General features: G+C 42.0%; 1 protein-coding gene across 1 annotated transcript in view; it reads left to right on the top strand.

Annotated features, from left to right (window-relative positions):
* STX6 (syntaxin 6) overlaps window positions 1–25,880 on the top strand; it is a 50,864-nt gene that overhangs the window by 8,504 nt on the left and 16,480 nt on the right. Inside the window, exons 2-4 of the mRNA XM_047704654.1 lie at window positions 11,580–11,749; window positions 14,252–14,346; window positions 22,393–22,455. Coding sequence (XP_047560610.1) covers window positions 11,580–11,749; window positions 14,252–14,346; window positions 22,393–22,455 — 328 coding nt within the window. The remainder of the gene's footprint in view (window positions 1–11,579; window positions 11,750–14,251; window positions 14,347–22,392; window positions 22,456–25,880) is intronic.

Below are 25,880 nucleotides of genomic sequence, written 5' to 3'. Positions count from 1 at the left end.
GGTTTAGCAAAGATGGGATTGAGTAGTCTTGGTACTAGAAGGCACCTCATAGTCAGGGTCAGAAGCGTATGACGCGATGCTCAAGATGCCTGGGCCCAGTTCTGTGTGTTTAGCGAGTGCAGACTAGTTATCTGGAAGGTTTCTTCCAGATCTAAAATCCAGTGACTGCACTTAAGTAGAAGTTGTGCAAGGTGAGAAGAGGAAGAGTGTCTAGACAAGTTTGAAATCTTGGAAGATAGAGGCGCTGTTGACTGAAAAGGGGAAGTTAGAGAAGGAAGCAGACTTTTTTTTCTGCTTTATCTTTTTGTTTGAATGCTTGCTTTTTATTTATTTGTTTGTAGGCGGGATAAGATCAGTTTGGTTTTAGGCAAATGGAATGGTCCCGCAGGCAGCCAAAAATCCAGGAGTTAATCCTGGGTGAGTGACTGGGGTTGGTAATGCTGTTGGGGAGTTTTCAGCTGAAAGGGATCATTTGAACCTCTGAGTATTCATGAGCACCTAGAAGTTCTAAAAAGTGCTGAGAAACACTAGGACCAAGTGGAAGAAAAGGAAAGAGAAAACTGCTAGAAACTAAAAGAGCACAATGTCACAAAAACAAAGGAAGTGAGGGTTTCAAGAAAACAGCTATGAAGGCTGTAGTGGCAAGTACAGTGAAAGTGAAGACGAGTTCAAGCCAGTCATGACTTTGACCTGCGGTGTCATTGGTAGTAGTGGTACTATCCCAGGGGGGTTGTGGAAGCAGCAGCAAATTGAGGTCAAAACTGTATATAACCGTAGGTAACTAAGTAGAGTCAGTTTTTCCCCCACAAGAGTAATTGCAAAAGGTATCACAGTACAGTTGAATTCAGAAATGACAGGTCAAGTGAAAGGAGTGTGTGTGGTTTTCCCCTCAAATACAGAAGATGTGAGTACGGAAGCCAAGCAGCAACAAGAGCTCCTCCCTTACCTAGCACGAGGGATTGCTGGTGGAAGGAGGTTGGTAGGATATGGGGCAGGAGGGGGATATGGTTACAGAGGCTCGCAGAGCCTGAGTTTTTCAGATTTCATTACTAGAATGGACACCATCTGCCTTTCTTAGCCTCTCAGTATATTGATGAAACAGGAACCTCTCAGTAGAGTTGTGCAGAACGAGCGCTGCCTGCCCCAGATACTGGTCTTGTGGCCGATTGTCTTTTTCTACAGGTGGCCACCCCAGTATATATCCTGCCCCGTTTGCTTTTCTGAAATTGTGAAGCTGACATTCTCCTGCCAAGCTGGGATCCTAGTTCCTTTCCCTGGGACCTGACTGCCTCCCCTGACAGAATGAGGCAGAGGGGACATTGCTTGGCTCCCGAAGCTTAAGTCCTAAAAGATAGCCAAGCCCGTACAGCTTCCACCTGCTTCTTCCTGACTCAGGACGGAAGGTAGGGGTGTCCAGAGCGAACATGTGAGAAGTCCAGCTATACTGCAGCTGCTCTGCTAGGGACATCATGTGCAGAGACACAGAGTCCCCACTGGGGAGCCCATGTGTTTGCAGCCCCAGACACTGGAGCAGGGACCAGCCATCTGGTTTCCTGACCTGCAGAATCCATGAGCATAATAAATGCTTGTTTTACTCCCACTAAGTTTTGGGATGGTTGTTATGTAGCCACAGGAACCGGAACAGACGCCGGTTTGGAGTCTGTCAGCATGATGAAAGAAGAAAGGAGAAATGAGAAGGCTAACGGAGGTCGCAGCTACAGTTACTCTGCACCTTGTGGGCATGGCCCAGTGGCGGATTCTGCAAAATCAAAGCTCCCTAATGGCTGAGATACTCCTTCCTCCAACTTTTCTGAGAAACTTGGCAAGAGCTAGAGAAGAAAACTTGGTGATTTTTATGGACATCTAGATGTATTGCCTTTAGTCCTAGAGGTTGGTTGGGATATTGGGCCCTTCCCCATGGTGGAACAGACTAGAATGTTGTACGGGAGAGGCTCAGCTAGCAATGACAGAGGGTTAGTGTTTGGCTTCGGAAACAAACTAGGTTAGTTCTGACAGTGTCAACTTTTTATGTGTAATGAGTGGAAGAATCTGGTTTTGAAAGCTTTGATGACTTCATTTTGGTCCAAAAGATTCTTCAAAGATGTGGACTGTGTTTTCACTTTTGACAGTTGCCTGGCATTAGCTCTCTGGGCATTGATGTGGACTGCAGTGAGGGACCTTCATTCTGGTGTTCATGGAGTTTAACCCATGAGGATATGACAGGTTCCTTGATTTTGATAGACCATTTGGTAGACAGCAAGGTGGAAGATCTTCGTCCCTGGCATTTTCCAACACTGTGACTCCTGTTGCCCATGAACTGGGTAAGACAGAAATGACTTTGGAAACATCTGTAATAGATGTGGCAGCAGGAAATCTGTTTGACTGTTGTGGGGACCTTCTCTGGGTCAGGTGCTAACCCTGTACTTCTAGGAAAGCAGTCAGCAAGTTTTTGGTGACATGGTGCCAGACAGGATTCCCAGAGCTGTCGGTGAGCAGATGGTTAACCTAGAAGTTTGCTCAGCCAAAGAGATCCAAAAAGTCATGGTATCCCTGGCCCCTCATGGAAAGTTCTGGGCATCAGACTTCAGTCATTCCCTTCACATAGTTGAAAGAAAAACCTCAAATAAGTAAACCGCACTTCACAGGAAAAGGAAAGCAGTGTTTTGTGATTTTAACCTTTCTGGAGACTACACAAAATTGGATCTCTGTTGCCCAAGGAGTCAGCCACTGCTGCTGTCTGGTCAGGGTGCTGGGCTCACATGGGCTGTGCAGAGCCACCCATGCTGGGCATGTACGTGGGCGGGAAGATGGGGGGCTGCCTAACCCGCCACTTCTTAGAGAGACGACTCCGTTGCCCTTCCTGAGAGAGTAGTGTGAAGAAAACTCAGTGGGCTCTTCTTCCCTTGTTAAAACCCTCACAAATCTCAAACAGATCACGCTATTATATACTCCTCTGTCTTTTTGTTGTTGTTTTCCTCTGTCCTGATTGATTTCCTTGGAATGCCTAGTGATTGTAAATATTTAGCTCCAGATATTTACAAATGGTTCCTAATTGAATGAGTTGTCTCACTAGAGTCTCACACATTATTAGGTGTGGCTTGGGGGCTCTTGAAACTGACCAGAAATCCCAAGTTCTCTTGAAAATTCTGGTTACCATAAATATCTGGCTTAAAAAAGGATTTGTTTGTGACACATGATGTTTTCTACTCTCCTTTCATGCCTTCTTTTTTCAGGCTAGCACTAAACTGAAATGAAATTGGGAGGTGTTTTAAACTTTGAGGGACCCCACAAGCTGCTGTTAAAATAGGATTCCATGACACATTACAGGTTCTGGCTCTTCAAGACTTGAACAATTGATAGTTTTCACCTTTGTAATTCCTTGAAACGTTTGTCTTAGAACTGCAAAATAATCACCACTTTCCCTTTCTTGTGTCACTAACTGAAAACCTCTTGAAAAAATAAGAGATTGAGAGTGGAATAAGCCAGGTCACTGGCCAGGCCTGTGGGTGTTGAATGTTATCCTGGGATTGTTTTGTGGCATTTATCTGATTCCTGCCATTTCTCTGATGTCTTCTTCAGAACATGCTTAAGGACTCCTTGATTTCACTCTGTGCTACTAGAATTGACTCCATCTGTGTGCCCCCTCCTTCCCATCAAGTCCGACTATCAGTGTCTTAGGAGTTGCAGTTATGAAAGTGTGGTCCTTGGATCTCAAGGGGTTCTTGACCCTTTCACGGAAGACTCCCTTAACCTAAAACGCTTCTCATAATAACTCAGATGTCATTTGCTTTTTCCATTGTACTGACATTTACACCAATGATGCAAAAAACTGTGGCAGGTAAAACTGCCCTGCCTTAGCCTAGGTCAAGGCAGTGGCACCAAACTGTACTAGTAGTTACTGTGTTCCTCCCTTGCAGTGAAAAAGAAAAAAAGGTATATTCCCTTAAAAATGTTCTTCATTAAAAAGTTAAAAATTATTAATTGTATCAAATCTTGATCCTTAAAGACACTTCCATTTTTGGGGCGCCTGGGTGGCTCAGTGGGTTAGGCCACTGCCTTCGGCTCGGGTCATGATCCCAGGTCCTGGGTTCAAGCCCCGCATCGGGCTTTCTGCTCAGCGGGGAGCCTGCTTCCTCCTCTCTCTCTGCCTGCTTGTGATTTCTCTCTGTCAAATAAATAAGTAAAATCTTAAAAAAAAAAAAAAAGACACTTCCATTTTTTTAAAATTTTATTTATTTATTTGACAGAGAAGAGATAGGAAGAGCAGAAACACAAGCAGGGGGAGTGGGAGAGGGAGAAGCAGGCTTCTTCACTGAGCAGGGAGCCTGATGTGGGGCTCGATCCCAGGACCTTGGAATCATGACCTGAGCTGAAGGCAGGTGCTTAACAACGGAACCATCCAGATTTTAAAGTTCTAATTTGCCTACCATAAAATTGATCTTAATTTTTAGTGTACATTTCTTCACAATTTGACAAATGGATATAGTTGTACGCAATCACCACCTCCACAAATAAGATATAGGACAGACCCATCCCCACTAAAGGTTTCTCTGTGTCCCATTGTAGCCGAACTAATATGAGTTTGCTCCTTGGTGAGTCACAGATAAAACTACACCAGGTGGTGTAACGAGCACTGGGTGTTCTATACAACTGATGAATCACTGAACTCTACCTCTGAAACTAATAATACACTGTATGTTAATTAATTGAATTTAAATAAAATTAAATAAAAAATACTGTGCCAGGTGAGTTGTTGCACAAAGGAAACTTTATTTGCAGCAAATAAGGAGATCACAGGGAATAACTTTCAAAGCTGTGATTCCCTGAGCAAGTGTAGATGGGTTCCTTTCATTTAGGATTAGGATGATTATTTTAAAAGGGGAAGCTTGTCATATGTAGAGGTGGGTGGAAGGTCGCACATGTGCCTTCAGGAAACATGCCTGTGTGTACATTGTATGGTAGGTAAATGAGGCCTATGTTCCTCTTTGGGTGGAGAATTTAATATTATAATGTGGTAAAGGTAGTTGTCGGTCATTCTAGAAGTCACTCCATGATCTGTCTGCACAGGCTTGAGTTGGGGCTTACACTCAAACTGGTCTGGGTGGTCTGGGCTGGCTGGAGGTCTTGTCAGGTCAGTTGCTATTGCTTGAGGGGTGGTTGTTTTCAGTTTTTGACAATTATAACTAAAGCTACTATAAGAATTTCCAGGTGGTTGTGTGAATGTACGTTTTCATGTCCCCTAGAAGTGAGATTGTTGGGTCATATGATAAACATGTTTGTTTGTTTGCTTTTTAAGATTTTATTTATTTATTTGACAGAGAGAGGGAACACAAGCAAGGATAATGGGAGAGGGAGAAGCAGGCCTCCCGCAGAGCAGGGAGCCTGATGCGGGGCTCAATCCCAGGACCCTGGGATCATGATCCGAGCCAAAGGCAGAGGCTTAACTACCTTTGCTTACCAGGCACCCCGATAAACCTGTTTAATTTAAGAAAGGCACGTTATTTTCCAAAGTGGTTGTACCATTTTGTATTCCTACTAGAAATGCACAGGAGTTCCAGTTACTCCACTACCTGGTCAGCCCTTTGGTGGTGTCAGTCATTTATTTTAAACCATTCTCAGTTAGTAGTGGTATCTCATTGTGGATTTAATTTGCATTTTTCTAATAACTAACGTTATTGGACATCTTGTGTGCTTAACTATCATCTATATGTCGTCTTTGGTGAAGTGACTATTCACATCTTTTGCTCATTTCCTACCACCCCCTCCCCCATTTCTTAATTAAAAGGTTTGTTTTTCTTGTTACGTTTTGAGAATTTTTTTTAAAAAAGATCTTATTTATTTATTTGACAGAGATCACAAGTAGACAGAGAGGCAGGCAGAGAGGGAGGGGAAAGCAGGCTCCCTGCTGAGCGGAGAGCCTGATGCGGGGCTCGATCCCAGGACCCTGAGATCATGACCTGAGCCGAAGGCAGAGGCTCAACCCACTGAGCCACCCAGGCACCCCAGTTTTGAGAATTTTTAAAAAATTATATTCTAGATAAAAAGACATTGATCAGTTATGTCACATAAATGTTTTCCCCCAGCCTTTGTACACATTTTACTATTCTATGTGACAAACTGAGAGTATGGCAAAGCACTTTTGCTATATTATGGTATAAGATGGTTGTCTCTGGGAAAAGCAATTTGTGATTGAGTTGCTAGCTGAAATAGCTCGTTTTTTTTTTTTCCTCCACAGACTCTCGTTTTTACTTGAAAGTATGCCTGGCAAACTGGCTATTAAGACTTGCATATGTTCTCAAACTTGAAAATTACCTAAAAAGTACTTGAGATATTTTCTCAAAAATGAAGAAAGTGAACCTGTCACTTAATAGACAATTGACAGGTTTTATTGCAGATGATAAAATTAGAGCCTTTTTTTAAAAAAAAAAAAAAAACAGGATTTTGGAAAGTTTCTATCAATTCCTATTATCTTACAGGTTCCCAGTAGTTAACTTTTTCTGATGAGATTGGTGGTGGTGTTATATGATTTGGGATATTGTTTAATGAAAAGAGTCAGCATTTTCAAGACCTGTGGTACTCAGCAAACTAATACTTTCCAGATGACCAGTATATGTGATAAAAATCAAACATGGGTAGGTAAAGGATCCATTCAAAATACAATGGATGGTAATATACGAAGAGTTGAAAAAGTCTTTGATACAGTTTCAGGTTCCACATTGCAAATAACCTTTAAGAAACTGCCACTTTGTTAAGTTTTGGTATGGGGTCAAAAAAGAATATCCACAATTAACTAAACAGGCTATTAAAATACTCCTCCCTTTTCCATCTGTCTATCTATATGAGGCTGCATTTCCCTGTATACTTCAACAAAACATGTCAACAGACTGAATGTAGAAGGAGATATGAGAATCCAGCTGTTTTCTGTTAAACTAGATATTAAAGAGATCTGCGAACATGTGAAACAGGGTAATTTTTGTTTGTTTGTTTTAGAAGTTTTATTTTGCAAAAAACATTATATTAACATGTAGCAAGTTTAGTATGTTTGATTACTTGATAAATACTTTTTAAACATCTGTTTGAAATTCTAATATGGTGAATGGCAATAGATAAATAACCCACACCAATCTAAGTTTTTTTTTTTTTTAATGTTACGTTAGTCACCATACAGTGACTAACACTATTCACTGTTTGCATATGACACCCAGTGCTCCATGATCCATGCCCTCCTTAAGACCCATCACTTGGCTCACCCTTCCCCTCAACCCCTCCCCTCTAAAACCTTCAGTTTGTTTCGGGGAGTCCATAGTCTCTCATAGTTCACTCCCACTCTGTTTCCCTCCCCGCCCCTTCATTTTTCCCGTCCTTCTCCTAATGTCCTCAATGCTATGTCTTATGTTCCACAAGTAAGTGAAACCATATGATAATTGACTTTCTCTGCTTGACTTATTTCATTTAGCATAATCTCCAGTTCTGTCCATGTTGATGCAAAAGTTGGGTATTCATCCTTTCTGATGCCTGAGTAATATTCCATTGTACAATCCAAGTTCTTTGGGGTCTTCAGTAATTCTGAGCTCTGAGGAGCCCTGAGATTAAAGGAGCCCTGAGATTAAAAAAGTGTATGGAGGGATGTCTGGGTGGCTCAGTTGGTTAAGCATCTGCCTTGGTTCAGGTCATGATCCCAGGGTCCTGGGATCGAATCACCTGTCAGTCTCCCTGCCCAGTAAGAAGCCTGCTTCTTCCTCTCCTCCCTGCTCGTGCTGTCTCTCACTTTCTCTGTCTGTTTCTCTCTCTCAAATAAATAAAACCTTAAAAAGAAAGTGTATGGATTGCTACCATAGAGAATTTAATTTGAGCATATAGTCATGTTCTGGGGTTGGAGAGTATGGTATGCCCTGCCTGGCCTCAGGCTTCTTTGGTTTAAGGCTTCTTAGTTCTCAAAAAGGAATTTATATGTACGTTACAGAACTGCTAATTTTTATATTCTTTAAAATGAGATGTCATGATCGATGCCTTTTTAACTCTGTCTTCTAGTACCATAGGTGATATTCAACACCTAAAAATAAACCCAAATACCCAGTATTATGGGGAAATGTGTACCTCTTTCTCCACCAAACCAGACAGAAACCATAGGAAAAAGTAAAAAACGCATGCTTAGTCCCTCCCCTTTTTATGTTAAATAGAGTTTCTCATTAACACAGAAAGTATAAGACTGATGTGGGAGGAACAATGAGAGGACCCTCCTAACCTTAAACTGGGTGTTGAACAGACCTGGGGAGATGTTACTGTTGGCCATACAGCTCAGTGATGTATTCAGCCTGGCCCCATAGCTCTATTCTCTGTTTTAAGACTCTTTTTAGCTCTCATGAGTATTCTCAAACCGAAATATTATTGTAAGGCACCTTTGTTCATTTTGCTAGTGCTTTATCTTCGGACTAAACTGTCAGAGGGACTAGGGTGCATGCAGTTTCTGTCTTAAAGCTATAGGCAGCAAACACCCTGAGTGAACCCCCAGAAGTACCAGTTAAGAAATCATTGAAGGATCAAAACAGATCTCTTAGTTTAGGTGTGTGAAGATTATAATATTTGATACAAGAGACCATATAATTAATTATAAAATGATTCCTTGTTGGCTTTTATATGCAGTAATATTCAATTATAACATTTACATTGTGGGTATTGGCCCATTGTTAGGTGGCTAAACTTTATTGTTGTTTTTTCTTTTCTCTTCGTATCTTTATTTGCATGTCCGAAAAGTTACAGTGTCATTCTCACTACACTAATACAGAATGTTGCCTCAAAAGTGGTTGGTCTTTTTTTTTTTTTTTAACCCTTTATCAGATAGATCACTTGTGAATATCTCTTCCCATGAAGGAGGCTACCTTTTAGTTCCGTTGATTGTTTCATTTGCTGTGCAGAAGCTTTTTATTTTGATAAAGTCCCAGTAGTTTATTTTTGCTTTTGCTTCTCTTGCCTTAGGAGACATGTCTAGTAAGAAGTTGCTATGGCCCGTGTCAAAGACGTTGCTGCTTGTGTTCTCCTGTAGGATTTTGATGGCTTCCTGTTTCCAATTGAGGTCTTTCATCCATTTTGGATTTATTTTTGTGTATAGTGTAAGAAAGTGGTCCAGTTGCATTCTTCTGCGTGTAGATGTCCAGTTTTCCCATTTGTTGTCCAGTTACCATTTGTTGAAGAGACTTTTTTCCATTGGATTTTCTTTCTTGCGTTGTCAAAGATTAGTTGGCCTTATGCTTGTGGGTCTGTTCTGGGTTTTCTATTGTGTTCCATTGATCTTTGTGTCTGTTTTTGTGTCAGTACCATACTGTTCTGATGATGACAACTTTGTTATAAAGTCTGAAATTGTGTGGACTGTAGCTTTCCTTTTTCTTTTTCAAGATTGCTTTTGCTTATGGGGTCTTTTGTGGTTCCAGATACATTTTAGGATTATTCTAGCTCTAAAAAGTGCTGTTGGTATTTTGATAAGGTTGCATTAAATGTGTAGATTGCTTTGGGTAGTATAAACATTTTAACAATATTTGTTCTTCTAATCCATGAGAATGGAAGTGGGAAAATTTTTACAACTTTGTGACTTTATCTAATTTGAAAGCATTCTAAATCATAGAACTTAATGACCTAGTTTCACTCTCTAAACAAGAAACTCACTTGTCTGCTACGTGTATGTTTAATACATATTTAAATAATAATACATATTTATATTTAAAGCTAATAATACTAGGAAATCTTCTAATGAGATTTTGGATTTAAAAATGTCTCAGATTAAAGACAAGCTACTGAATGGGAAAAGATATTTCCAGATGACAACTCTGATAAAAGAGTTAGTATCCAAAATATAAAAGAACGGATACAGCTCAACACCTGAGAAACAAATAATCCAATTTAAAAATGGGCAGAAGACATGAGTAGGCATTTCTCCAAAGAAGAGATATGGATGGCCAACAGACACATGAAAAGATATTTAACATCACTCATCATCAGGGAAATCCAAATCAAAACTACAATGAGTTATCGCTTCACACCTGTCAAAAATGTCTAAAACCAAAAATGTAAGAAATGACAAGTGTTGGTGAGGATGCAAAGAAATAAGAACTCTCCCGTGCAGTATTGGTGGGAGTGCAAATTGGTGCAACCACTGTGGGAAACAGTATAGATGTCCTGCAAAAAGTTAAAAATAGAGCTACCCTATGATCCAGGAGTCATACTACTGGGTATTTACCCCCAAAATACAAATATACTAATTTAAAGGGATACATGCACCCCTATGTTTATAGCAGCATTATTTACAATAGCCAGAATATGAAAGCAGCCGAGTGGCCATTGATAGATGAATGGATAAAGAAGCTGAGGTGCATATATATATAAACAATGGAATATTAATGTAACCGTAAAAAGAAATTAAATCTTGCCATGTGGAACAACATGAATGGAGTTAGAGGGTATAATGCTAGATGAAATAAGTCAGTCAGAGAAAGACAAATATATGATTTCACTCATGTGGAATTTAAGAAATAAAACAAATGAGAAAAAAAAAGAAACCAAGAAACAGACTCTTAACTATAGAGAACAAACTGATGATTACCAGAGGGGATGGGGTGGGGGGCTGGGGAAAATAGGTAAAGAGAATTAAGAGTACACTTACCACGATGAGCACTGAGCAGTGTATGAAATTATTGAATTGCTGTATTGTATATCTGAAACGCACCTAACGCTGTATGTTAACAATACTGGAATTAAAACAATTTTTTTTAAGTCTCAGATTAAAATAATTCCCTTCTAAAAGGCTAGTTGCATGAATATAACCCTTCCTCAACCCTTTTTTCCCTCACCTCCCACTCTATCCCCACCCCCCAAGAAAAGGAAAGCTTAGGACTTGTTTTTGTGAATACAGGTTACTAGCACACAAAATGGCTGCATGTGTGAATGTTAATGGCACTTTAGTTAATTTGTAGGATTCTTACACGGCTTTTAAGGATAGGCTCTTCAGAGAAAAACTTGCCTTCTCAAATAATTCTCAAAAAATTGTCCTTCTCAAATAAACCTGATATAGATTTAAATAATGACCATTTTATTCCAAAATCAGCTGAGAACGTAATACTGTTATTCTTAAAGTTTTGAATTTTGGTATTTGTTCGTGAAGATCCTTCCATAAAGGTCTAAAAACACTTCTGGGGATGGTAGTCGCTGAAGATGGTATGTGATCACGGTGTTAACTAGGTCAGGCAGTAGTTAACTTGTTCATGGAACACATCTGTGATTTCTTTTTTTTTTTTTTTTTAATCTGTGATTTCTTTTTTTTTTTTTTTTTAAACAACAACAACGATTTTTTTTAAAGGATTTTATTTATTTATTTGACAGAGAGAGATCACAAGTAGATGGAGAGGAAGGCAGAGAGAGAGAGAGAGAGAGAGGGAAGCAGGCTTCTTGGTGAGCAGAGAGCCCGATGTGGGACTCGATCCCAGGACCCTGAGATCATGACCTGAGCCGAAGGCAGCGGCTTAACCCACTGAGCCACCCAGGCGCCCCACATCTGTGATTTCTGTCCTTTCCCTTCACCTTGATTACAGAGAGGTACAGAAAGCAGTCAACACCGCCCAGGGATTATTTCAGAGATGGACAGAGCTCCTCCAGGACCCCTCTACGGCAACAAGGGAGGAAATCGACTGGACCACCAATGAGCTGAGGAACAACCTCCGGAGCATAGAGTGGGATCTCGAGGACCTTGACGAGACCATCAATATCCTTTTCCATGGTGCCTGTGCCTTTGGGGTCAACAGAAAAGTGAACATGTTTTTATCCTGATGTCTCAAGTACATTGATTAGATTCTTTCTTTATAATCGATTGATAGTACTTTTTTTTTTTTTTAAGATTTTATTTATTTATTTGACAGAGAGAGATCACAAGTAGGCAGAGAGGCAGGCAGAGAGAGAGGAGGAAGCAGGTCCCTGCCGCGCAGAGAGCCTGATGCGGGGCTTGATCCCAGGACCCTGAGATCATGACCTGAGCCGAAGGCAGAGGCTTAACCCACTGAGCCACCCAGGTGCCCCGATAGTACTCTTATTTGTAAGAGTAAATAATTGCCCAGTAAGCTAAGGTATAGGGCCACCTTCTTCTACAGTGCGTGATAAATCTGGCCACGTGGAGACAGTGTGGTGCAGTGGTTCAGAGCTCAGTCCCTCGAGGCAGACCGTGTGTTCAAGTCCTGGCCACACCAGTTACTAGCCATGTGACTTTGGGCGCCTTGCTCTCTGCTTCAGTTTCCTTTTCAGTAGAAGGTTCGGGTAACAGTGGTACCTATCTCATAGGGTTGGTGTAAGCTGAGCAGATAAGTGGAGGGCCTGCCATGCAGTGAGCCTCTGGGAGTGTTAGTCATTATTCCGTAGACCAGTGTCCTACAATGTTAATTAGAAACCAAAAGAAAATGCTTTTGTGGACTTTTTCCTGTTCAAGAAGTGATGTGTTACAGTGCTAGTGTCCAAGAGAGGCATTTTGTGCCATGAGACTGCATTTAGTAAAAGCAGATCTATTAAGTCATGCAGTTGTTGGGAAATCCACTGACCTGACTGACGAACCAGAGAATGATGGCCTTTTTTCAGCTGGAAAAATTCCAGTTAATCAAAAATTTTGAAGATATGCCAGTTGCATGTTCTCACTTCTCTCTTGTTCTCTCTGTGTGGTCTAGGAAACCAGCTTTTCAGGTTCATATGAAGTTAATAAGTGGAGGGCATTATCTGTTCATATTTCTATTTATCATATGACCCTGGGTACCTTTTAAATTATTTTTAAAAGTATATTGTTAAAAATTAGTGGAACAAAACTTGAGAAGGTGGGATTAAAAACACAGGTACAGGGAGATACCTTGAGATAGAGGGAAGATAAGAAGATTGATGAGACCGAGAAATTGTGAGAAAAAGAGGACAGAAGTGTTAACAGGTACATGCACACTTGGAGATACTGTGGGTTCGTTCCAGACCACCACAGTAAGGTGAGTATCGTGGTCGCAGTAGAGGGACACAAGTGAATTTTTAGGATTTCCTTGTGCATATAAAAGTTATGTTGACACTCTACTGTAGTCTATTCAGTGCACGACAGTATTTTGTCTAAAAACAATGTATATACCTTGATTTAAAAGTACTTTATTGCTGGGGCACCTGGCTGGCTCAGGCAGTAGAACATGTGACTCTTGATCTCAGGATTTTAAGTTCAAACCCCTGCTGGGTGTAGAGATTACTTTAAAAAAAAAGTCTTTTAAAAAATACTGTATTGCAAAAAAAGTCTAATCATTATCTGAGCTTTCAGTGAGTCACAATCACAGATCATTATAACAAATATAATAATAAGAAAGCTTAAAATATTGTAAGAGTTACCAAAATGTGCAGAGACATGAAGTGAGCGAATGCTCTTGGAAAATGGCGCCCATAGACTTGCTCGACATACGGTTGCCAGAAGCCTTCCATTTGTAAAACACAGTGTCTGCTAAGTGCAGTAAAACAAGGCACAATAAAATGAGGTATGCCTGTGTTTTCATCATTCCTTCAGCAAATAATCGTTGAGTGTACCCTAAGCTGGGTATTTTGTTAGTCTGAGATTGGAGTGATAAAACAGAACAGTATACCAGCCCTCGTGGAATTCATGGTGGGGAGTAGTGAGTGAAGGGCTCAGCGGACGGGGGGACAGACATTAATCAAATAACAGCACTGTGTATTTGCAGGCAGTAAGAGAAAAGACCAGAGAGCCATGTGAGCGTCTGACACGGGGCAGCGGGACCAGGCTAGGAACGAGATGATTAGGTGAAGCTTCACTGAAGAAACCTTGACCTCTAGAGGAATAAGGAGGGTTAGCTCCCTGACATAAATGAGATGGTCTGGAACAGCAGGTGGAAAAGGCTTGCAAAGTGGTCATGGGAAAGCTGGTCTGGAGTCAGAAAAGAGTCAACAAAGAGTGCTGGCAGGCATCTGGGAGAGCCTGGCTCAGCCATGGTCCGCCCACCATGGATTTGTAACGAACTCAGCAAGGGCTGTTGTTTCTTCAACTGGGTGGGTCTTCTCCACTCCGAGGCACAGAGACCCTCACAGCTGTGGCAGGAGAAGGTTTGAGAATGATTTGTGTCAAGTTGACAGTGCTTTAAGAAACACTGAGACAAATTTTATTGCTTACCTGTGAGAGATTTTGTGGTTTAACATGATGTTTGTTAGGTTTTTAATGATGAAATTGCTTTCCCTTGACTTTTTGACCCACGCATAGTTGAAGCAAATCCTAGAAAATTCAACCTCGATGCAACTGAATTGAGTATAAGAAAAACCTTCATCACAAGTACTCGGCAAGTTGTCAGGGTAAGGAATATCTTGCTGTGTTATTTGTGCAAGAAATAGCCACACTTCTCAAAACTCTTTTTCTTAATTGTAAACTAATAGGTCAACTTTAAAACGACTTTTTAGTATGAATTAAATGTCAGTGTCCCACCTAATTTCTCTGATTCAAATAAAGAAATTTGTTTTAGTATTGTCTGGTTTATTTTCTTGGAGCAAAAATGAGAGTAGGTAACTGGCTTTGGGAGGTTACTTGTCCATAGCTCCCGTTTCTCCAAACCAGTTATCTTTTTGCCTCTTAATTTCTCGGTATACTGTATTTTTGGACAAAAGGAAGAACTACTATTATAGAAACCATTTGGTTTCTTGATTGATTGGTAATCACTTTGCATTGTGAAGAATGACTCTTACCAGGTTTGGATAGCGGCCTCTTCCACCATCTGAATTGCTTCTGGAACTTTTGCAACCCATGTTACTGACATTTCCATATACAACGGCTTGACAGCCTTCCGGGAGCTGTCCAGAGCAAGCATCCATTAGAGTGTAAAACACCAATCCAAGTGAACAAGTCTCTAGTCTCAAATTATAGAGCTAATAGCCTATTGTTTAAAAAAAAAAAAAAAAAAAAGAAAAGAAAAACAAGGAGAAAATACCATTTCAGTCAAATTTTGTCTTCTTGAGATATGTTTGTATTTTGAAACTATATGGCTAAGCCATTTGATTAGCATAACTAGATGTAAGAGAACCAGCTGTCTTTAACATATGTACTAGAAAGCAGCTTCCTTGAATAAAGAAACTTGGTATCATACCAGTGCTAACATATGGCTTTTTAGGAGTCATCTCAGGCAGGAACCTTGCTATGTGTTTGCCAAAGACTTTATGTCATGTGATTTCCTTTTGAAATTATTTCAAATCGTAGGTTATCACTGAACTTTAACTAATTCTTGTGTCTTCTTTTATTCAGTAGTTGCCTTTCTCTGTGTGTGTGTATATGTGTATGTAAATTATTGTTAAATAAACCCATAGTTTATGGGCCAGTAACCTTTTGGGACGTGGGTACATCATTGATATACACTGAGCATTTGTATTAGTCCTAATTTCTAGCCAATTCAGAATGCTGTTCTGATAAGAAAGCCCCTTTTTCCGATAAGGTAAGTCCCCAATTATTTATTTTATAAATATAGTTTGCTTTTTTATTTTTTGTAGTAGATTTTCTGAATGACTCTTCTGTAGAGGCTGGTATTTAAGTGGCCCCAGGCAGTGAAACACAAATTCCTGAACTCGGTCATTGTGTTTGTTCTTTTTGCAAGATAGTACTTGCAAGTTTTGCACATTGAGATTCAGAGGTGAATATATTGAAAGTTAAGTTAGTTGGTATAATTGCAAGTAGAAACTGAAGTTCATTTTCTAATACTTGAAAAAGGTTTTTAAAGTACACTCTTTGAAAGGAGTATTTTTTTTTTTTCTTAAATTGTATTTATTAGAGAGAGTGAGAGAGAGCATGAGAGGAGGGTCAGAAGGAGAAGCAGACTCCCGGCTGACTGGGCAGCCTGACTTGGGGCTCGATCCTGGGACTCCAGGATCATGACCTGAGCCGAAGGCAGCTGCTTAACCCACTGAGCCACCCCAGCGCCCCGGAAAGACGTATTCTAAATCACGTCCATATTTCATATGTAGTGTTGCAGTCCTTCTAGAGTTGAGGTCTAAATCATACTTAACTATATAATCCAACTGAGTATTTTAGAGTTTCTAATCATTCTTGTTTTAGTTATGACCCATTTTGGGGAAGCTGTTACTGTTACTGTTTACTAGTTGTAGGTTAGCAGTACCTAACTGAGCTTTTGCTGATCTAATTTCGATAAATAAGAAGAGAAGGAGGTAGTCATGGTGCTAACTTGGATTTTTTTTTTTTAAGCACCTTGTGTTGACTGAACATTATTGCATTTAGTTAAGCAACATTTGTAAACAGAGATCCCTGGGTTCTAATTGGAGGAGAAGGAGTGGAGTCAGAGAGTTCGCCGATTTGGGAAATGAGACCTACGACCACGCTTCAATTTGGGATTTGTCTTTCACAAGCTCATGTAAACTCCTCTGTTAACCATTATCAGTAGGTTTTCATTTAGTTGCTGTGAAAGGAATACGTTTGGATCCGCAGCTGATGCCCGCAGTGCTTTCTTCTTCTCAGGCGGGAGAGTCAGTGATATACTGTACATTTGTGACTGTGGTTGTTCTCTCTGAAGAATCACATCTTTCTTTTTTTTTCTTTTCACTTAATGTCCATTGGTTTTGCTTTTAGAAGCCTTCCTTGTTTTAAGCGTCTTGTTTTCCCAAGTGTCTTTTAAGGTTGTACAGTTTAGTAAGTTTTGCTGGCAGTTTTTACTGAAGAAAGCAAAATATTCTTTTGTGTGCATAAATAGCCTTTGATAATTTTGAAGTAATCATTTGTACATTTGTGGGGTTATCGCCACATCAGTGATTTTGCATGGGGAATTTTTCTGTTGCGGAAATCTGTTCCAGGAGTGACCACATTTTCACCTCGTAGGAGAAGGTTTTGCAGTGTGTGGCAGAGGAACTCAGGGAAGGAGCTGTTAGGAGAATGGAGTTCTAGGCTCATCTGTGACCTTAACAAATTTTCATCGTGGCTTTGGCTTCTTTGGCTCTGTGTTTTCTTTATCAATTAAAAGATCCTCTTAGACATTTTCTTTTCTTTTTTTTTTTTAAAGATTTTATTTATTTATTTGACAGACAGAGATCACACGTAGGCAGAGAGGCAGGCAGAGAGAGAGGAGGAAGCAGGATCCCCGCTGAGCAGAGAGCCGGATGCGGGGCTTGATCCCAGGACCCTGAGATCATGACCTGAGCTGAAGGCCACCCAGGCGCCCCCTCTTAGACATTTTCTAATGTTAGCTTTCAAAGGAATGAGAATCGTACATCCCTGTGGGGAAAGAAACCCAACTTGTTCCAACCCAAGAATTGTTCACTTTTCATTCTAAGTCAAGACAGACATGGTTAACCAACAACGATGAGGTGTGCAGGGTGGGCAGAGAGGACATTGGGATATGAGACCTCTTAGTGGGAAGCACTGGGATATATGTAGTGTCCCATTCACTCAGTCTGGAAGATACCATGACATGGGAACAGGAGCGTAAATAACCAGGACTTGTGTTGGTCTTTTGGCAGATGAACCAAATCATATTGGTAATGCTTCTTGACTGCTGGTTCTAAACTTCATGTGTTAGAAAGATGATTGAGTATGTTTTTGGCCTGATGGGTTATTACAGAATGCTTAAAACTGTTTAGTGACTAAGCTTAAAATTCTTAAATCCTAATTAATCATACCAGAATGTAATCTGTTGCATAGTGTCTCACAACTTTTAGCATCTGTAGAAACACTGCCATCCTGGAAGTGAAAGCCTAGTGCTTTACCTGCTGCCATGGCCACACACAGGGTGCACACCACACAGCTGTTGGAGAAGTCACTGCCATGGGGACTAACCGCCCCTCCCCACTACATATATTTTATTAAAGTAATGCATGTTCATTAAAGAAAATTAGAAAAATGTTAATAAGAGAAAAAACAGAAAAAGAAACCTAAGCTCAAAATAATAAATACAAAACTTTGTTATGTTTTCTCATAGTCATTTTCTTAACACATGGCAGTTGTGTTTTACATAATTGTGATCATACTGTTAAGCAATCATAAGCATTTTTTAAATTTTACTTTTAAAAATTAAAGGTAATCCATACTTGCTGTTTTTAAAATGCAAGTAATTTTGCTGTATGAGAACGGTGAAAATGCCCCCTGCCCATTCTGTAATTCCACTTCCTAGGAATAATCACTGTTAACAGTTTCATGTATTGTCTGTAGCCATTATATGACCCTGAAATAGACTCTTAAAAGTAATGACATGTTATTCTGGGTTTACTCTAAGTTTCTACTCTCTGGTTTGGATCTGCTGCTTATTTCTGTTTTTCCTTCATATTATAAATAATACTGCTGTGTACCTCTTTCCTTTTTTTTTTTTAATTTGGTATATATTTTACTTTTTTTTTTAAAGATTTTATTTTTTAAGTAATCTCCACACCCAATGTGGGCTTCTAACTCACAACCCTGAGATCAAGAGTTGCATGTTCTACCAACTCAGCCAGCCAAACACCACATTTGTTTTCTTAAAATAAATCCTAGTAGTGGAATTGCTAGGTCAAGGTCATGAATATTTAATACAAATATCATAGCTCTTGATACAGAATGTCAAGTTTTCTCAGAGTCCAGTTTACCTTCCAACCATTGTTGAAGAACAGTAGTGTTTTGTTTTGTTTTCCATTTTTATTGAAGTATGACAATGGAGAAAAGTACATGTATCCCAAGTACACAGCGTGAAGAGTTTATAAACTGATCCCAGCCATGGAAATAGCACCTCGAAGCATTCCAGAGCAGTCCGGGCACCCCCTGGAAGCTTCCTTTTGCCCCTTTACAGTCTTTAATTCCTGCTCATTGTCCTGACTTCTAACAGCAAAAACACATTCTACAGCTGAAGTTCAAAGTTTACTTGAACTTTGGTTACTTTTTCCATACACATGTGTTGATATTTTCATTATGCAAATAATGTTCATTGTTTTGAAAAAAGGTTTATAAAATGTATTAAGTGCATTTTTATTTTTCTATTTTATTTTATTTTTTAAAAGATTTTATTTATTTGACAGAGAGATCACAAGTAGCCAGAGAGGCAGGCCGAGAGAGAGAGAGAGAGAGAGAGAGAGGAAGGGAAGCAAGCTCCCTGCTGAGCAGAGAGCCCAATGCGGAGCTCGATCCCAGGACCTTGGGATCATGACCTGAGCCGAAGGCAGAGGTTTTAACCCACTGAGCCACTCAGGTGCCCCTTAAGTGCATTTTTTTTTTTAAAGATTTTATTTATTTATTTGACAGAGAGAGATCACAAGTAGGCAGAGAGAGAGAGGAGGAAGCAGGCTCCCTGCTTAGCAGAGAGCCCCATGCGGGGCTCGATCCCAGGACCCCGGGATCATGACCTGAGCCGAAGGCAGAGGCTTTAACCCACTGAGCCACCCAGGCGCCCCCGTTAAGTGCATTTTTAAAGCATCTGTTATCCAAGCCAATAAACATTTCAGATATTTGCTCTGCAAAGTTAGTAATACATATAGGATTGTACTGTTATTATTATTTGACTAATTCAGAATGTCATCTTAAACTCTAGTTGGTTATTGGGAGCATGCAGTCTAGGAGATACTTACTAGGTGACAGGCTCACTTCCGGGCTTCTAGAATCTAGACCAGAGCAGCTCCGACTTCATAAGACTCACCCAGAGACTTGCTAGCTGACTTTAGAGTCTGCCTGAATAGATCTGGGTGGGGTCCAGGGACCTGGATTTTTTCTTTTTTTTAAGATTGTATTTATTTGAGAGAGAGTGCCGTCGCAAGCGGGGTGGGGGTGGCAGAGGGAGAGGAAGGGAAAGAATCTCAAGCAGACTCTGAGCGCAGAGCCCTTGGGGCTCAGTGTCACGACCCTGAGATCATGTCCTGAGCCAAAACCAAGAGTCCGACACTTAACCAGCTGGGCCACGCAGGCGCCCAAGAGACCTGCGTTTCACCTCCTGTGACTGAATCAAGCAAATCTCACACATTTAAGAACTCTGGCTTGTATAACTGATTTCCCTTTGTTTTCAATATGCCAGTATCTAGGGCGCCTGGGTGGCTCAGTGGGTTAAGCCTCTGCCTTCAGCTCAGGTCATGATCTCAGGGTTCTGGGATCGAGCCCCGAATCGGAAGCTCTGCTCAGCAGGGGGCCTGCTCCTCCCCCCCCCCCCCCCGCCCCGCGCCGGCAACCCCCCCCCACCTGCCTCTCTGCCTACTTGTGTACTCTGTCAAATAAATAAATTAAAAATATATATATTTAAAAAATATATACCAGTATCTATTTCTTTGTTTTTACAATGAATACTTTCTTTTACTAAGTATATTTTTCTCGGTGTCTGTGGATGGGCTTTTATTTTTTGTCTTTTGAAGTTTGAATGAATGAAATAGGGAGAGAATCCTGTTTCTGGGTCAGTTGGACCTTAGACAGAGCAACCCTCAGATGCGCTGCCCACCCAGGGTCATTTTCAAGCGCTCAGGCACCCTCTTGTTGAAGGCCCCCAACCGCAGGGAGCTCGCTCCTCCGGCAGGCGGCCTTTCTTACCTGGGGCGGCACTGGTACTTTGCGGCAGGTTATAGGAAAATGATCGCTCTACCTTTGCTCTGCTTGATTAACACTTTTTTCTACAGAAACACCAAAGTGAGCTTCTAAAAACGTGAACCAGAATACTCCATGGCCCTGCTTAAAATGCCTTAAGGCCTTCCCATTGCCTTTGCACAGGGCCTGCGATCCATGTAATATTTACATTTTTTGAAGGATGATTAGAAAATACACAGGAGTATATGACAGGGACTGAACACTTAATATCTACTCCTTTACAAATAAAGTTTGCCAGCCCCTGCCTCAGGATAAAATCTAAGCCTCCTGAAGCCTCCTCCCCACCGCCCCCCATGTGTTTGGCCAACCTTCCCTTCTTCCTCCACCCCTGAACACACAGTTGGCTCCTTCAGCCTTTCTGGCCTGCCTTCTCCAGAGCTAAAGGCACTGAGCTTTTTCCTGCCTCTGGGCTTTTGTACTTGCTGTTCCCTTTGCCTGGAATTCTCAGCCTTTAGCTCTTTTTGTTGCTGGCTCATTCTTGCCCTTCAGATCTCCATTCCAGTGTAACCCCCAACCTTCTAAAGTGGTGTCCATCACCCATGCAATTCAGCCCTTGTCTATTCCCTTCCTTCCCAGCACCTTGTTGACGTGTCTGTGGGATTACTGTTTGCCCCTTGTCCACGGCAGTACCTGCTCCGCGCGGGCAGACGCCTTCCCTTGCTCATGGTACCATGTGGGTGCGTAGTAGGCTTTAGTGAGCATTTGCCAAACATAGAAATGGGCGCTTGGAAAGCTGAAGCAAGGTGGTCGTGATTCAGACTCACCACAGTAGGAATCACGAAAACTGGCACTGTTCGATCTGCTGTTCACCTGTCACGGGGCTTGGAAGAAGTTTCTAAGAGCCTAATACCTCAACATTTGCATCTATAAAATAGCCTACTTGCCAACAGAAAATTATAAAGTATTTTGGCAGCCTTTCTTTTTTTTTTTTCCAAAGAAAATTTGTATTACAGTAATCATGTATTCAGTTCTAATCATTTTAAAGTATATTGGGTTGGGGTTAAATATAAGGAAAAGGGTTCATATTTAATAAAGTGTTTTGCTTCAGGTTAAGTAATGGGTCCATTCATTTCTTTCCATACAAGATTATTTTTGGTACTGCTCTAGAAATCCACTCTTGTGTTAGAAATAGTCTATACTGGGGGTGTCTGGCTGCCCCAGTCTGTAAAGCATATGACTTTTATTCTTGGGATTGTGAGTATGAGCCTTGGGTGTAGAGATTATGGGAGGAAAGAAGGAAGGGAGGGAGGAGGGGAGGGGAGGGGAGTCTATACTGCACATGAATCCAACTCAGAAATAAATAAAGTAAGAATACTAGAAAGTGTCCTCTGATGTTTAATGGTAAAAAGACTTGATCCAAAGTGTGTGGTTTTCACGTGTATTCTGTTTGTGAAGAAGCTAGCCCTTGAACACAGACTTCTGTGTTTGTGTCCCAGGATTGCCATTTACTGACTGTGTGACCTTAAGAAAATACCTTAGCCTTTTTAGATCTAAGTCTCCTTACCTGTAAAATGGAAATAATAGCAGCTTCACAGGGTCATTGTGAAAATTCAGTGACAACATGTGTAAGTGCACAACGGTGTTGCAGCCTCTGGCAGGTACCCAGGAAATAGGAGTTCCCTTCCTCTTTCTTGCTGTTTGAGTTCAGTGTCCAGGAATGTGAGTTTCTCTATTCCCTTTGTTTCTGAGACTTAGAAGCTAAAGAATGTTGTCTTTTTGTTTAAAAAAATTCATAATAATCTATGTGTATTTTGTTAGCCTATAAAACGTTAACCATGATTTTATTTTCACTCGTTTTCTGGTCTTCTCCTCGTCTCGTTTAGGACATGAAGGATCAGATGTCGGCTTCATCTGTGCAGGCATTAGCGGAACGAAAAAATAGACAGGTGAGTAAACTTCTGAACACACAGTATCAACCAAAGAAAATAGCATGGTTAGATATTTGGAATTGAAAAATGCTGACGTCTGTGTACCGTGTGTTCACACAGAAGACCTGTACGTGCTGAGTCTGGCGTGAGGCTGGCAGGTGTTGTAAAAGTCTGGTCAGCTTGCCCTGTGCCACGGTGTTGTTTCCCTCCCTCCTCCCTCACACCCTCTGCTTCTCCCGTCTGGGCCCCCATAGCTCCCTCTGCTTATCCCTATGGGCCTTGCACACAGCCATTCTCTCTGGAAGGTGCTCTGATTGCTTGTCTCCTTTTTCTCTGCTGGACCCCAAGCAGTGGGGGGCAGTTATGTGATGAGCTGGTTTTAAATCTCTAGCTGCTGTTCCATTGCCCGGAGAACTTACTAAACATCTACCGAGTGAAATTTTATGTAAAGACATTGACGGCACCTTCAGTTTGTGTTAAATGAGACCTTTCATTGTTTTAAGTACTTTTTAAAGGTGAGGTCCAGTTTTTGTTATTACAGATAAATTATGAAACCTGATTTTAGAAACCCCAGGGCAGATAATGTCATATCAAAAATAAAAGCTACAGGAGACCAGTCCTTGAATTTAAGTGTCTTTTTAAAATTTTTTTTAATTTTTAAATTTTTTTAAAAAGATTTTATTTATTTTAGAGAGAGAGAGAGAGAGAACGTGAGCAGGGTGGAGAGATGGAGGCAGAGGGAGGAGCAGATTCCCTGCTGAGCAGGGAGCCTGATGTGGGGCTCGATCCCAGGACTCTGAGATCGTGACCTGACCCGAAACCAAGAGTCGGATGCTTAACTGAGTGAGCCACCCAGGCGCCCCTTAAGTATCTTTTTAAAATTAGACACTTTGGATAGAAATTCCCTTCTGACTGATAAAAATGCTTTTTTAAAAAAATACAACAGTTGCCTAAAATTTAGATTTAACTTCAGGTCTGTTCAGACTCCATCAAGTTACTGATAACCCTTTTAATAGACTATTAAGAAACAGCTCATCGTTCTTAAGGAGGAATCAGTACATCCTTAATTCAGACCTGCAGGTGTTGACCCATCGCATCCGAAAACAAGTAAGAGATCAAAGAAAGGGAGGGGGTCTCAGGATATCACCTACTTAGTTTTCCTGTTTCCTTTCCCTGCATTTCATTCTTCAAGTCACTGTTGGGGTTTTTCCTTCCTGTCTCCCTCCCTTCCTCTCAGCATTGCAGCAGGGGAAACCCAGGCGCTGCCCCAGCGTATCAGGCACTAACTTTTTTTTTCTTTTTTAAAGATTTTATTTATTTATTTGACAGAGATCACAAGTAGGCAGAGAGGCAGGCAGAGAGAGGGGAAAGCAGGCTCCCTGCCGAGTGGAGAGCCCGATGTGGGGCTCAATCCCAGGATCCTGAGATCATGACCTGAGCCGAAGGCAGAGGCTTAACCCACTAAGCCACCCAGGTGCCCCTTGGGCATTAACTCTTGAAAGGAGCGAGGGCATGGCCACGGCCAGCAGCTCCCTTCTCGTGTCTACTCTCAAAGCAGTTGTGACAGTGACATGGGGAATACCAGGCCTCCGTCACGCTGAACTTGAGTTGTTTTATTCTCCAGATAGTGAAAGTTGAACTACCATAAATAAAAAATGTACTTACACCCTGCCTCTCTGAGTATGGCTTGGGATTTTGTTTTTGGCGTGGAGTGAAAGGACAGATTCCCAGGGAATGGCAGGGCCAGTTTTCTGTGTCCCATGCAAGCAGGCCAAGTCGGCCTCGCTGCTCCGTGCCAGGACGAGGCCCTGTGCTCCAGCCTCTGCTACGTCAGGACTTTCCGCTCCGGCACCTGCACCCAGGCCCTCTCCCTCATTCTATGAAGATAGATTCCCGAAGTCAGACTGGTGATGCCTAGTCTGTTTTATGGTAAAGCATAGATAGCTCTTACCGGCGTGACCTATGTCCGCCTAAGTGCAGACCACAGATAGACTAGAAAGAAGAGCCCCGACTATGACCCCAGGAGCGCACAAGGCTGATAGAGCCCCCAGTTCTCTGTGGGTAGCCTTTTGATGCACTGTACATAGACTTTGTGACCTTGAAAACATGGTCACTAGGCCTCTGTGTCCTCCACAGAGATTCTTAGAGTCTCTGCCACGGAATGAGCAGGATCTTTTAAACTTGACAGCCTGGTGATCAGGTTGGGCAGAGCCATCTACAAAAGGCCTTGGGTCTGCTTTATGCCAGAGACCATTCCCATCCAGGTTCTTGGCTGGACTGAGGTCCTAGGCTGCTGGCAGCTCTCCGAACTCCCTCAGAACTTGGGCTCTGCATCCTGAACTTTGCCGAACCCGACCCTGAAGTGTGGCTATTTGACTGAAGTCACCTCCGAATGTCAGACCAGGAGGTCCGTGTCAGTATCGAGGGGCTGTTGAATAGCTTTGCAGACAGAAAACCGAGTAACCCGTGAGGCCTTTGACAGTTCCAGGGATAAGAAGTACCTGCTAAGGGGCGCCTCGGTGGCTCAGTGGGTTAGGCCGCTGCCTTTGGCTCAGGTCATGATCTCAGGGTCCTGGGATCGAGTCCCGCATCGGGCTCTCTGCTCGGCGGGGAGCCTGCTTCCCTCTCTCTCTCTCTCTCTCTGCCTGCCTCTCCATCTACTTGTGATCTCTCTCTGTCAAATAAATAAATAAATAAATAAATAAATAAATAAATAAAAGAAGTACCTGCTAAGAAGATTCGGCTCCTCCACATGGAAGAAGAGTTGTAGCAGCAGCGTCTCTGGTTCTCTGTGCAGGGCTGGCGGGAGCGCTGACCTTGACCACCTGGTCAGACGGGCTCGAGGGGCTCCCGGTCAGAGCCCGCTACTGAGAATGAGCTCTCACATTCCTGGCCGGCCTCTTCATGTAAGGGAGACTTATCCTTTTTCCAGACTTATCCTGTTCTGGCTGCAAACTTCCTTGAATTCATAGTGGGAAACCTGACTCTGGGGAAGAGCTCTGACATGGGAACCCGTGCTTGCTTGGGTCGTGAGGGCCAGGTGCTCGTTTGCAGCCCTGCCTGCCTCCTAAGCAGCCCCGGCTCCTGTCTGGGACGCCTGCAGCCTTTTAGACCAGCCGACGGGCACTGGGATTGACTCATGGGTTCAGGTGAACAGACATTGGTGATTCTGGCGCCTTCTGGTAAGTGAGGGGCTGTGACTTGGCTCGTCATTCCAGGGAGCTCTTCCCACCTCCTTCCAAAGAAATGCAGAAACTTTCCCGGCTTATACTTGAATGAAAAGGGCTCTTGATCTGTGGAGTCAGATTAGAACCTCTGGATCTCTGATGAACCTCCGAGGGTGGTAGGAGAGCTGGCCTGGGGGCGCCTGGGTGGCTCAGTAGGTTAAGCCTCTGACTTCAGCTCAGGTCATGATCCCAGGGTCCTGGGATCGAGTCCTGAGG

Source organism: Lutra lutra, chromosome 15 (assembly GCF_902655055.1).
Source record: "Lutra lutra chromosome 15, mLutLut1.2, whole genome shotgun sequence".
Lineage (NCBI taxonomy): Eukaryota > Metazoa > Chordata > Mammalia > Carnivora > Mustelidae > Lutra > Lutra lutra.
Note: the sequence above shows the minus strand (reverse complement) of the source record. Positions and strands in the feature narration are given on the sequence as shown.